General features: G+C 34.3%; 1 protein-coding gene across 1 annotated transcript in view; it reads left to right on the forward strand.

The window, feature by feature from the left end:
* LOC128237776 (uncharacterized) overlaps positions 1–12,182 on the forward strand; it is a 105,462-nt gene that overhangs the window by 60,629 nt on the left and 32,651 nt on the right. The window contains exons 30-36 of the mRNA XM_052953361.1: positions 260–444; positions 726–924; positions 3,382–3,540; positions 3,866–4,003; positions 4,620–4,786; positions 5,758–5,859; positions 11,773–11,848. Of these exons, the coding sequence (XP_052809321.1) occupies positions 260–444; positions 726–924; positions 3,382–3,540; positions 3,866–4,003; positions 4,620–4,786; positions 5,758–5,859; positions 11,773–11,848 (1,026 nt within the window). The remainder of the gene's footprint in view (positions 1–259; positions 445–725; positions 925–3,381; positions 3,541–3,865; positions 4,004–4,619; positions 4,787–5,757; positions 5,860–11,772; positions 11,849–12,182) is intronic.

The following is a 12,182-nucleotide window of genomic DNA, read 5'->3' on the forward strand; positions in this document are numbered from 1 at the left end:
TGACAATACTGTTACTTAGCCAACAAATCTTGTGGTTGAATGTTACCAACTCTTCTTTTGTGTAAGTGTAAGTGTATAATTTCAAATACTCGGGTGTAGTACACATTATTGTGAGAACTATATAGTCGACATTAACCATAAAATAAAAATAGTTTACAATTCACATGTATCATATTTGATTACTAACCATCATGCGTAATAAATACAATAAATTGTGTCAATTGTCACTGTAAATTATTTCATATTGTTTCTATTTTAGTGTCTGATCCACCTGAAGATCTCAATGCATCGGCAGTGTCAAGTCGAGGATTTACCCTGTCATGGCAAAAGCCTGTGAATACTTACAGTGAAGAAATACTTGGCTATTTGTTGCAAGTCAAAGATGGTGAAACATGTGTGGTAGAGAGACAATTTAAGTGTTCGGATTGTAATGGATCATATGATGTAAGTGAAAACCATATGAATTTGAGTTTATGAGACAACTTACAGTTTTTAAAATATTGATAAACCCTGTTTTTAAATGACTCAATACAACAAGCAAGTGAAAATTGACCAATTTCATTCCTAATGGCCATTTATTCAGAGAATTGATTTATGATATCTGTAAACAGCATGATACTTTAAATCACTTCAGATTGTTGACTTTTGCTTGACAGTGCCTTTATTTTAATCAATAATATTATGATCGTTTATATAAAGATGCATCATACCTTGTATTATTTCAGGTAGTTAAATTGCAAGGGCTGTGTAGTACAGGTAACATTGCTGTCATACACAAAACCAAAGATGAACTGAAACAACCTCTACAGTTTGATACCAACAGCCTTTTACTACCGGACATAACCTATACATCTTATGTTGCATTGATCAATGATGTTGGTTTGGGACACAAGGCAAATGTATCAGAACTTACATTTGAAGAAGGTACATAAAAAAAATTCCTTAATTATTTATTTCTTTTCACTTCCTTATTGGCAATTCACAAATTTGCAATTATTCACCATATTTGCCCTTATAAACAGGCAGGCCCGAATAGACACGCATGGTGTCTTTTGCTGGGCATTCCCACATATTTTAGACCTTTAATAATGCTTATCCTGATTCAAAACATACAAAGAATAGCTTATTTTGCTGCAAGTCGATCACTCAGTCAGCCATTTTTTTACCAGTACCCTTATGTACTACTTTTACATCAGCATTACACACCATCAATTTTGTAAAAGATTTTAAATGCTAGATAAAAGGGGGTATCTTATGATCTATTAGGACAAATATGACTGTATAAGCTGTGAAGTGTTTGTAATTTTATTTGATAATGAGATGATATAGATATTAATTGAGCCGCATCACGCGATTTTGAGATTTTTGACATACATTTGCTTTAATTATTTTATTAAGTATTTGAACTTGAGGACATTTCAGAAAGTAATACTGAGAATTTAATGATGATATCACTAATTTTTCATAAGATGTTTACAAGTGAGGACATGTATTGTGCATTTTGAACACTAAACTTGACATCATTCATATGACGTCGTTAGGAAAGCACATCATATAAATGATGTGCACATTCAATGTATCTAATATTACAACTATCTTATAATTAAAATTATTTTCTTAACACAGAATCTCAAAAAAAACATAAATTAAGGAAGAAATGATGATTCAATACATTGTGCCAATTTAAACATAGACTATGAATGCAGTCAAAATAAGTCGTGACAAAATCCATGGTTGCTATGGAAACATGAGTAAACAAATCGTCATAAATCATTGAGAAAATGATACATCAATGACAAACCTTTAAAGGAAAGAAGTTTTGTAGAAATTAATATACATAGAAAAAATCATATACATAGAAAAAATCATAATTTTTGGCATTTTTATAAAAGTAATGATTATTTCTTTTGAATGAAGTAATTATGTCCGAATACCCAAATTCGTGCAATGCAGCTCAATTGATGGATTTGCTCAAATGATCAAGCATCCATGCAGATTATATAAGGGATGTATTTTGTGATGCAACAATTTTGACCTGAATTATGTTATTGGATATTTTTGCTGTAAATAGACTGTACTTAGTCAGTCAGGAAGATTTGCAAATGTTGGTAGGTTTGACTGCCGGTCCTTCAAATTCTGTAAACCAGGTCTTGTCCCACAATAACTTGCAAACAGTTTGACCTATGACCATGAAAATTCCAATTGTGTTTAAGGTTAAAGGTCAACACTTAAAAGTTTGTTTGAATAGCAACTAAAGAACGGTTTGTCTGTGAAACTTTAGTTTAGTGATTTGTAAAGTAAAACAAATCTCTCGTGTTGAGCTTCTCAAAATGGATGTCAAAGATGACAAAGCATTATTTAAGGAATGAATTGCGAGATTGATGTCATTATCGGGGTATGAACGCAATTGGGCTGGTCAAATAGTGAGTACTTTGACCAGCCAAATTGCATTCATATCCCGTATAATGACATCAATCCCGCAATTCATTACTTATATTTACACCAATAGTTCATCATTTCATTCAAGAATTGTAAAAAAATACTTTAGGAAAACATTTCAATAATCCTTTCTTACCCATTCTGTAAATAGAATGACCTGACTTACCAGAAACATTTCAAATAACGTGAGAAACGATCAACCACTTGAAACAACTTTTAAATGTAAAATTGAAACACATTAAACAAATCATAAATAAACACTTCCTAAAATGTTGATTTATATTTTACGAGACCTGCATGCTGACACAATACAAAAAATAAGAAGATCATTTTCATGTATATTGTTTTGTGATGAATCACAGTTCGGACATTATCCAAAGATGTTGCATTCATCGTATGATAACTGCAATTGCCGAAAGGCAGTTCATTTAAGGAATGGAAGTTGAGGTGTAAATATATGTCAATGATTTTCAAGAAGAGATCATACAAATGAATAATTTTGACAGAATTATGGTCATTAGTTTTTTCTTTACAATGTAGTGAAATCACATAAAAAAATTGACTTGTGATTCATGTGACAAATCCATAATGGTAGGGGCAGCTGTGTCCTTAGATGGACACAGCACTATATATAGTTCTCTAGTTCTGTGGTATTTCATAATCAACTAATTGAACATTTATATACATGAAGAAGTCAGTTAATATTTTCCTATGATCTATATCTTTGTTTAAATCAAAGTATAGTGTAATACATTATGGAAATGCTTTCAGTGAAATCTAACACATTCACTTTATGTTCACTATCTGGCTGAATAATAGGCGTTTAAATTAAAAGAACAACACTCCAAATTTAAATGTAAATCTCAAAGAAATAAATACATACCAGTATAAAGGCTTATTGTAAAAATATGTACATTGGTATTGATTTGCATGTACTTGTAGAACCCCAGGCCCCGCCGGTTAATGTGTCAGTTGATAATATCAGAAAAACGTCTTTCAATGTCTCGTGGAGTCTGATAGGACCAAGGCCGGGCCAAGTCACGTACACGGTGATGCTAACTGCAGACACGGGAGCAGAATCCAAAACATATGTTGTTACCGGTAAAACAAACAAGATTATCCACTACGTAATAGGATATCATTAAGTTAAATATCTTTTGTTAGACAGATTCTTTTAAAGAATTCTGTTTGTGATTGATATTTTTCGTAACCACCATTAATAATCGTAAAGTGCAGTACAATATACCTTAAATTAAAGAAACAGGAGTGCGTCAGGTGACCAAACTTCTTCGTAAGTCTAGTTTTGTACATAAATATTTACAAAATTAACATAACAATGTATCATTTTCTGTGCAGTTATGTTTGTGGTCTATCATATGTCTTATCCTAGCTTTAAATTTCATCCAATTAGCTCTACATTAAACAGGTGATAAGCTTCACAAAACTCTGATTGCTGATGGACTAGAAGAGTATTGGAACTATACTGTGAAAGTCGCAGCAAGAACTAATGTAGGTGATGCTAAAACATCAAATACCACACAAAAATACAGGACTCTGCCTTCAGGTTAGTGAAATATTTATATCCTGTTTAATATTTTTAGAGCCTTTTTGTACACTTGTTTGACTATGTTTCTATGAAATTGTTGCTACATCGACCTCCATCTTATCTAGTTAAGCTAGAAAGGTTGATTGAAATTTTAAAATTAATATTATTTTGATAGCTAGTAAACTTTCTCCGTTAAATCTCCAATGAACAGTTCATACCAATATATTTATCATTTGGTATCCAATCTTCATTCACAAACAACAAAAACTCCGGCATTTAGTCTGTAATTTTCACTCGATTTAGCAAAAACAATCACAGATAAAAATCTAGCATTGAGCCATTGCAAAAACATAATATTTTGCTTGTCTGTTCTTCAACGCTTTTTCACTAAGGTTCTACATAAGCCTTGATATTTTTACCAGCTGCATTGATGCAATAAAATCTTTGTTTGAATGCTAAAGTGTTCAAGATATTCAAATGAACACATGCAAGGCCAATAACTCTGGTTTAAATAATTGTCAAGTGTTGCCAGTGTTGATATTTTCTTCCGGGAACTCATTTAAGGTAAGGCAGGTAGGGTCCATGCAACAGTATCAGCTAGTATTGTTAAAATTAATCAAATCTATGACTTCAGCACCTGGAGCTGTTACTGAGTTTGAAGCAGTTAAGGCTGAGCAGCGCTCCGACAATTTCCACAAAATGACAATCCGCTGGAAAGCCCCTTTATTGTTGGAGCGCAATAGTGTGATAAAGGAATATGTGCTGAAACACAATGTTGGAAACATTACAACTAATTCTGGGGTAAGTTTGGATGACTTTGGTCAATAATGTAGTAATATAATGTTAACTTTTAACACTTGCTTTGCAATACAGTAAAACCCCTCTATTCAGACCACCTATGAGAAAATGTTCTCAATAGTGGGAGTGGTCTCATTACTGAGTTTGTGCTGATTAGGTTAGTGAATTGTCAAGTGGTGGAGTTCATTAGATTTCTGCATGTACATATGTGCAGGTATTACTGGGTATTGGTAATATGGGGCTATATTGAATACTATTCAAGCAAATAAAATAAATAAAAAGTTATGTCATTTTTAATTTGCATCATAAATTTTTCAAAGTATAATATGTTTTAAAACAACATAGTTTCAATGTCATGTAATTATATTTTCACAGTTAGTGACCCCCCAAAAATCCGATCAAAAACATTAAATTAATCAAAAACCCATCAATTATCAAACACTTCCGTGTTATTCACTCTAATCATGACCTCTGTCGTAAAGCGGTTACTTGTTGTCGTAAGTGGTCGTTGATTATTCTAAAACCGGGACAGGTGTTGTAAACTTTTTTGTATTGCGTGTCAATCGAGGTGTGGTCACAAACATGTTAAGTACCTGTCAACAAATTGCCTGTGGTCGCGTTAACAGATCAATTTAACATGTGATTAATTAAAAGGGACTGGATTAAGTGGTCATATTACTGAATAACGGGGTTGTTTTTTTCGGGTTTACGACCATTGAATTATAGATGAAAAAGATCGGGTCTGAAAAAATTCGGTCTTATAAGCCAGTTGGTCGTGAAAACGCGGTGGTCGCATATAGGGTTTTTACTTTACATGATTGCATTTTTGATGATTTAAGAATTTTAAAATATTAATAAAAATAAGCTCAATGAGTGATTTTCTAACTCTTGTAATTTAAATGATACGTGCAGAGTATAATTCTGTCCAGATGTAAATGATAATGATAATAAAATATGAGATTATCTTGGTTAAGGTTGGTGGAGAGTTAAAGACAATGTCCTTTACTTCGGAGACTGGCGATGGGTTTTACAGTCAAAAGTTTGATGTGATTCCTGAATCAACATACCATTTTGAGGTAAGATTGAGTGGCATAATAAAATGGCAGTCTGCACATTACCACCATAATGGATAGTAGTGCTTAATATATGTGACCTACAGCCATTTGTCTCTTAGTTGTGTGCTCATAAATGTGGATTGTTTTACACTTTTGGCCACATCGGAGTTTGTGGAGTGAACTTATCCCAAAGTTTAAGAGATATCATTCTGATTCTTTAAGGAACACACTGCCACCACAATGGGTTGTAGTACTAGAGCTGCATGGATTCACTTAAAGCTTGATTCCATTCCGATATCAAACATGTCCATTTGATAACTTTCGATTCAATTCATGTTTTACTTATTGTTGCTTTTTGATATAAAGTTGTATATTTAAAGGTTGTTAAATCCTTGCAATTATGTAAAACTTATGACAGTGTTTTATCAAAAACATATTATTAAATAACAAAAAAACATCACATTCTTATAACAGAAACTATTGATAATATTTAAATGAATAAAAATACATGTTATAAATGTGTGGTGTTTTTCTGTACATGTCCAATTTTACAATTTGACAGACTTAAAGTTTGAACACATCGATGGAGTTTCCTTTTTTGATGCTGCATCATGAGATAAGTCGAGCTGCCGTACTTTAGATAACTTACGTCATCGAAATAAATTTTACATGTTGCTTTTTGTATCAATTTGTCACAGGGCCCGAAATGTGCCCACACTCTTCATTTTAGATTTTTAGGACCATCGTTTAATGAAGGAGACGCCATGTAACTAGGCTAGTAAGAATGAAACTCTATTATTGATGAATGCCAGATTAATTATTAACCAATCAAATGCCACGTAACAAACATCGACATGTTTAGAATGCGGATACAACCGCTCATTTTGTGGCATGCATGTTTAATATGCGGATCAAACCAAATTTTAGGGTTTCTGTATCGAATCAAATCAGCAAATTTTATTGGTGTGAATCATTGCACCTCTATGTGGAACCTGGTATTTTTAATGACTCATTGTCAGTCTCCTTTTCATTAAACATGGCCAATTCTTTTTTGAGTTATGTGCCTTGGACAACATTTCTACTCTTTGGCTTTAAAATGATAATATTGACCTTGTGGCCATTAAGAATTTCTGTCCTCTCAGTCTTTCCGAAATGTGCATGTCCACCGGACATATCCGGCAAATTTTGTACGAGTCTGGCATGTCTTCCGAAAATGACGGTCGGAATGACCTACATATTTTGCGACGACTAAATAGCAAAAAGGTATTTGAAAGCGAAATGTCTATAAAAAATTTCACTGATTATTTGCCTTTGCGGTAGTTAGTTGATCCCATACTGATATTGACGTCACATTAGATCGCCAAAAGTCGGACATTTCGAATTTCCGATATGCAATCATAATGTTGATTCTCGGGGATAAACTAGTAAATAGAATTCATCAGTAACAGCATTTAATTACAACTGTTTAGATTGGTCCTTGGTTTCCAACAAAGTACAGTCAAAATCGTTGGCACTTAATTTACTTCGTCTGCAGTCCAAATGGCGGCGGTTGGTGGAATTACCGGACGACCGAAAAACAGAAAGCACCTTAATGGTGGAGTCAATGTAGTGTTTATATGTTGTTGTTTTTTTGTGAACTTAATAAAGCATTAAAACAGCTGACATTCATTTTTTAGCTCACCTGTCATTAGCTCACCTGTCACTTTCTGACAAGGTGAGCTTTTGTGATCGCCTTTTGTCCGGCGTCCGGCGTGCGTCGTGCGTCAAGAATTTACTTAAAAGACATCTCCTCCTTAACCACTGGGCCAATATTAATAAAACTTCATAGGGATGTTCCTTGGGTGGTTTTCTATCAAAGTTGTTCAAAGAATTAAATTCCATGCAGAACTCTGGTTGCCATGGCAACCAAAAGGAAAAACTTTAAAAAATCTTCTTCCAAACCACAAGGCTTAGGCCGTTGATATATGGTAGGTAGGATCACCAAATGGTCCTCTACCAAGATTGTTCAAATTATGGCCCTGGGGTCAAAATTGGCCCCGCCCCAGGGGGTCATGGGCTTTCTCTATATGTTTATAGTTAAAACTTCAAAAATCTTCTCCTCTGAACTTACTTGGACTAGAGCTTAGATATTTGGCATGATTCATCGTCTAGTGGACCTCTACAAAGTTTGTTCAAATTATGGCCTTGGGGTCAAAATTGGCCCCGCCCTGGGGGGGTCATGGTTTTTCTCTATATGTTTATAGTGAAAACTTCAAAAATCTTCTCCTTTGAACTTACTTGGACTAGAGCTTAGATATTTGGCATGATCCATCGTCTAGTGGACCTCTACAAAGATTGTTCAAATTATGGCCTTGGGGTCAAAATTGGCCCCGCCCCGGGGGTCATGGGTATACTTGATATGTTTATAGTTAAAACTTCAAAAATCTTCTCCTCTTAACTTACTTGGACTAGAGCTTAGATATTTGGCATGATTCATCATCTAGTGGACCTCTACAAAGATTGTTCAAATTATGGCCCTGGGGTCAAAATTGGCCCCGCCCTGGGGGGTTAGGGTATTCTCTATATGTTTATAATTAAAACTTCAAAAATCTTCTCCTCTAAACTTACTTGGACTAGAGCTTAGATATTTGGCATGATTCATCGTCTAGTGGACCTCTACAAAGATTGTTCAAATTATGGCCTTGGGGTCAAAATTGGCCCCGCCCCCTTTGGGGGTCATGGGTTTTCTCTATATGTTTATAGTGAAAACTTCAAAAATCATCTCCTCTGAACTTACGTGGCTTAGAGCTTAGATATTTGGCATGATTCATCGTCTAGTGGACCTCTACAAAGTTTGTTCAAATTATGGCCCTGGGGTCAAAATTAGCCACACCCCGGGGCTGATGGGTTTTCTCTATATGTGTTATAGTGAAAACTTAAAAAATCTTCTCCGAACTCACAAAGACAAGTAACGTCTTAATTTAAACTGGATAACATATTTAGTACACATACCAATTTTCAATATGGGCCACATACAACAATTAATAACAAATATACATATATAGATACACACGTAAAATCAAGTAGTGACAAGAGCTTAGATATTTGGCATGATATATCATCTAGTTGACTTGTACCAATATTGTTCAATCTTTGACCCCAGGGCCAAAAAATTGCCCCACCCGGGCGGTCATGGGTTTCCTTATATATGTATATGATGAAAACTTAAAAAATCTTCTTCTCCGAAACCAAAAGGCGAAGGCCTTAGATATTTGGAATGAAGCATCGTTTATCGGACCACTATTAAGATTGTTCAAACTTTAGCCCTGGGGTCAAAATTGGCCACGCCCCGTGTTCATAGGCTTAGGTTTTCAATATTTGTATATAATGGAAGCATTAAAAAAAATTCTCTCCGAATTCACAAGGACTAGAGCTATTTGGCATAATACATCATTAAGTGGACCTCTACCTTTATTGTCCAAACTTTGGCATTGGGGTAAAAAATGACCCCGCCCCGGGGGATCATTGATTTTCCTTATATGTATATAGTAAAACCTTAAAAAAAATTCTTCTCCAAAACCACAAGGCTTATAGTTGGAATTTGTGAAACTTATTGGTCAGATCACAAAATAGCCTTCTACTGTACATGAACTAAATCTTTCAACACATAAGTAAAGTCTTCTGATATATGGTGTTTGGGGTTGTGATGACCTAGCAATCATAGTACTTTTGGTTAGAAGTTTCCGTATTTACTATAGATTATATAGAGATATAAGTTGGTGTATTGCAACCTCATTTCTGTAGGAAATTGGACAAGGCGTTTTGATAACGGTTTCCTGAGAATGATCACGTAGTGATATTTTTCAAAGAAAAAAATCGCTTTAATAGCTCTTCAGAGCTTATATTATACATGTTTGTACACCCGACTTTATAAATAAATATTACTTGACTTGACTTGAATATACTTCTACCGACCAGATGCAAACAACATGTATTTGGCCATATAGCAATACTTTTTAGCTCTACTGGCCAAAGGCCAGAAGAGCTTATGTGATGGTAATGTGTATGTAGTATGTGCATCCGTGCGTCCGTGCGGTCGTGCGTTTGTGCGTCTGTAAACAATTGCTTGTGAACCCGATACAGTCTTCAGTTTTGATTGTATCTCGATGAAACTTGTACAGTATCTAGATATCCATTAGAGCTCGGTTCCTTTCGAAAACCAGCAAGATCCGCCCATGAATGCCTAGATTATGGGCCATGAAAGTTTTAAAGAAATGCTTTTTATTTTTAGCCAGGTCTGCATGAGCGAATTCTATTTTTAGCCAAGTTTACATGTACATGTAAATTCAAGTTAAGGGAGACAATTTGCAAGACTAGGATTTTGAGAGACAATTTGCTTTTTGCTTCTGCAGTTGATTTTGTGAATTACTCTGCCTTGTTCTTGTTGAAAGCCCAAAGGCCATTTTTTAGCTTTAAGTTCTGTAGTTTGCGCATTCATCTTAACAAAATTGGTTGTGAATGTTTAAGTTATGCACCTGGTGTCATTACTGGCCACACCCAGGGTTCACAGGTTTGGTAAACATAAATCTGGAAAGGTTTGAAAATCTTTTTGTGTGTTCGTGCATCCATCTCAGCACAACTGATTGTGAATGTTTGTTCAAATTGATCAATGTTGTCCTAGGATGCCCTTGACTTTGACCTTTTGACCAACTTTTTTTAACTTTTAAAACTACAGAAATTTGTACTATGAGTACAGTTTTGAAAGCATTTTTTTTTGTCGGATGACTTTTACTTTGCACATATTAAAACAGTTCATGCAGCTAATCTGCTTACAATACTTTCTGGGCTCAGATGTTGAACGTGCTACGTTTTCAGGTAACCCAAACACAAAACATCAACTATATGTCGGTTGCCTTTTACCCATACATACATGCTCTGGATTGATATGACCACAAAAGCCATGCCAGTAGAGCATACGCCCTGTTGGGCCTCTTGTTTTTGTATATTTTAGATATATTTTATATTGATTAATGAAAAAAAAAACTCATGCCGTCATCAAAATTATGCAGGTATCTTAACTGAAGACACAAGAAAGTCGGGCCACAAATTTTCACTACCCCTGGTCAATGAAAATCCACTAGCCTTAATATTTCTCTGATGTAAATGTCTTAAAATCACTGATAATCTTGCTTTGGTAGCTAACTTTTTCCATAAATATTTAAAAGTAAATCTCAATATTTGTCTTCCTAAACAGGGATCAAGCTAGCATCAAAGTTATGGGAGAAATGAATTATCTATCTATATCTGTATAATGTCAACTCCTCTTTCGAGTGTTACTGACATGAAAGATGTGTGCAGTAAAATAGCAAGCCCATTTTATTACATCTCCCATTTTGATAGTTTACATTTTTAAAAGATATGTTACTGCCAACACTTGTTATAATACTGAGTTCATTAATAAAAGCAATTAAACTAATTCTTGTTGTTCATTCACCAGACTCAATGTTCACTGTTCAACATATCATCCTCTTACTTGATATACTCCTTAATTCCTAGCTTATTCCAGACTTCTAAAAAACCTTAACTACTTTGAACCATCCAGATTTCTTATCAAACCAATGTGCAATATATGACAGGTGAGCGATTCAGGGCCATTTGGCCCTCTTGTTTTACTCTTTATGTATACTATGTAATGACATATTTGTATGACAGGCAAATATTTTTTCGGACAGGCAAAAACTTTCAAAGTGCCTGTCCGGTGGACAGGCAGAATTTTTATAATTTCGGGAAGACTGTCCTCTATATAATCTTTATATATTTTAAAGTGATTCTTATTTCAATATTTGCCTGAGTCAATCAATAACATCCAGTGTTAAGGCAGAATGCAAGTTAAGTTCTCACTTATGATATAGCTCTAGTTTAAATGAAAAATCAACATAACTATTACACATACAGGTGCATGCTGTGAACACTGAGAGTACAGATAATAAAGGACCAGAAACAATGATTGAAGAAACAGCTCCAGCTGGATGTAAGTGGCTTACTTGCAATTACATTGTGTCTGATTTCATGTTTTGCTTCCATGATTTTTATTTTATTGTCTTTCAGTCATTTACACACAATAATGTACATTTTGGTCATTTATACAAAAAGAACTTTGAATGTTACGACTGTTCTGAAAAGTATAAATTTGGTTTATAAATATTGAGTTTCATGTTTTATTAATATCTGAGGCTTGTGTTTTGACATTAAAGATATAAAAAAGTAAGAAGAAGATGCACATATTAAAGGAATAGGAATGAATTTGATGAAAAATTGAGGGTATGCCTTGTAAGATATTCGTTGTTAAATAATGAAAAAATGTT

Source organism: Mya arenaria, chromosome 6 (assembly GCF_026914265.1).
Source record: "Mya arenaria isolate MELC-2E11 chromosome 6, ASM2691426v1".
In the NCBI taxonomy this organism is placed as follows: domain Eukaryota; kingdom Metazoa; phylum Mollusca; class Bivalvia; order Myida; family Myidae; genus Mya; species Mya arenaria.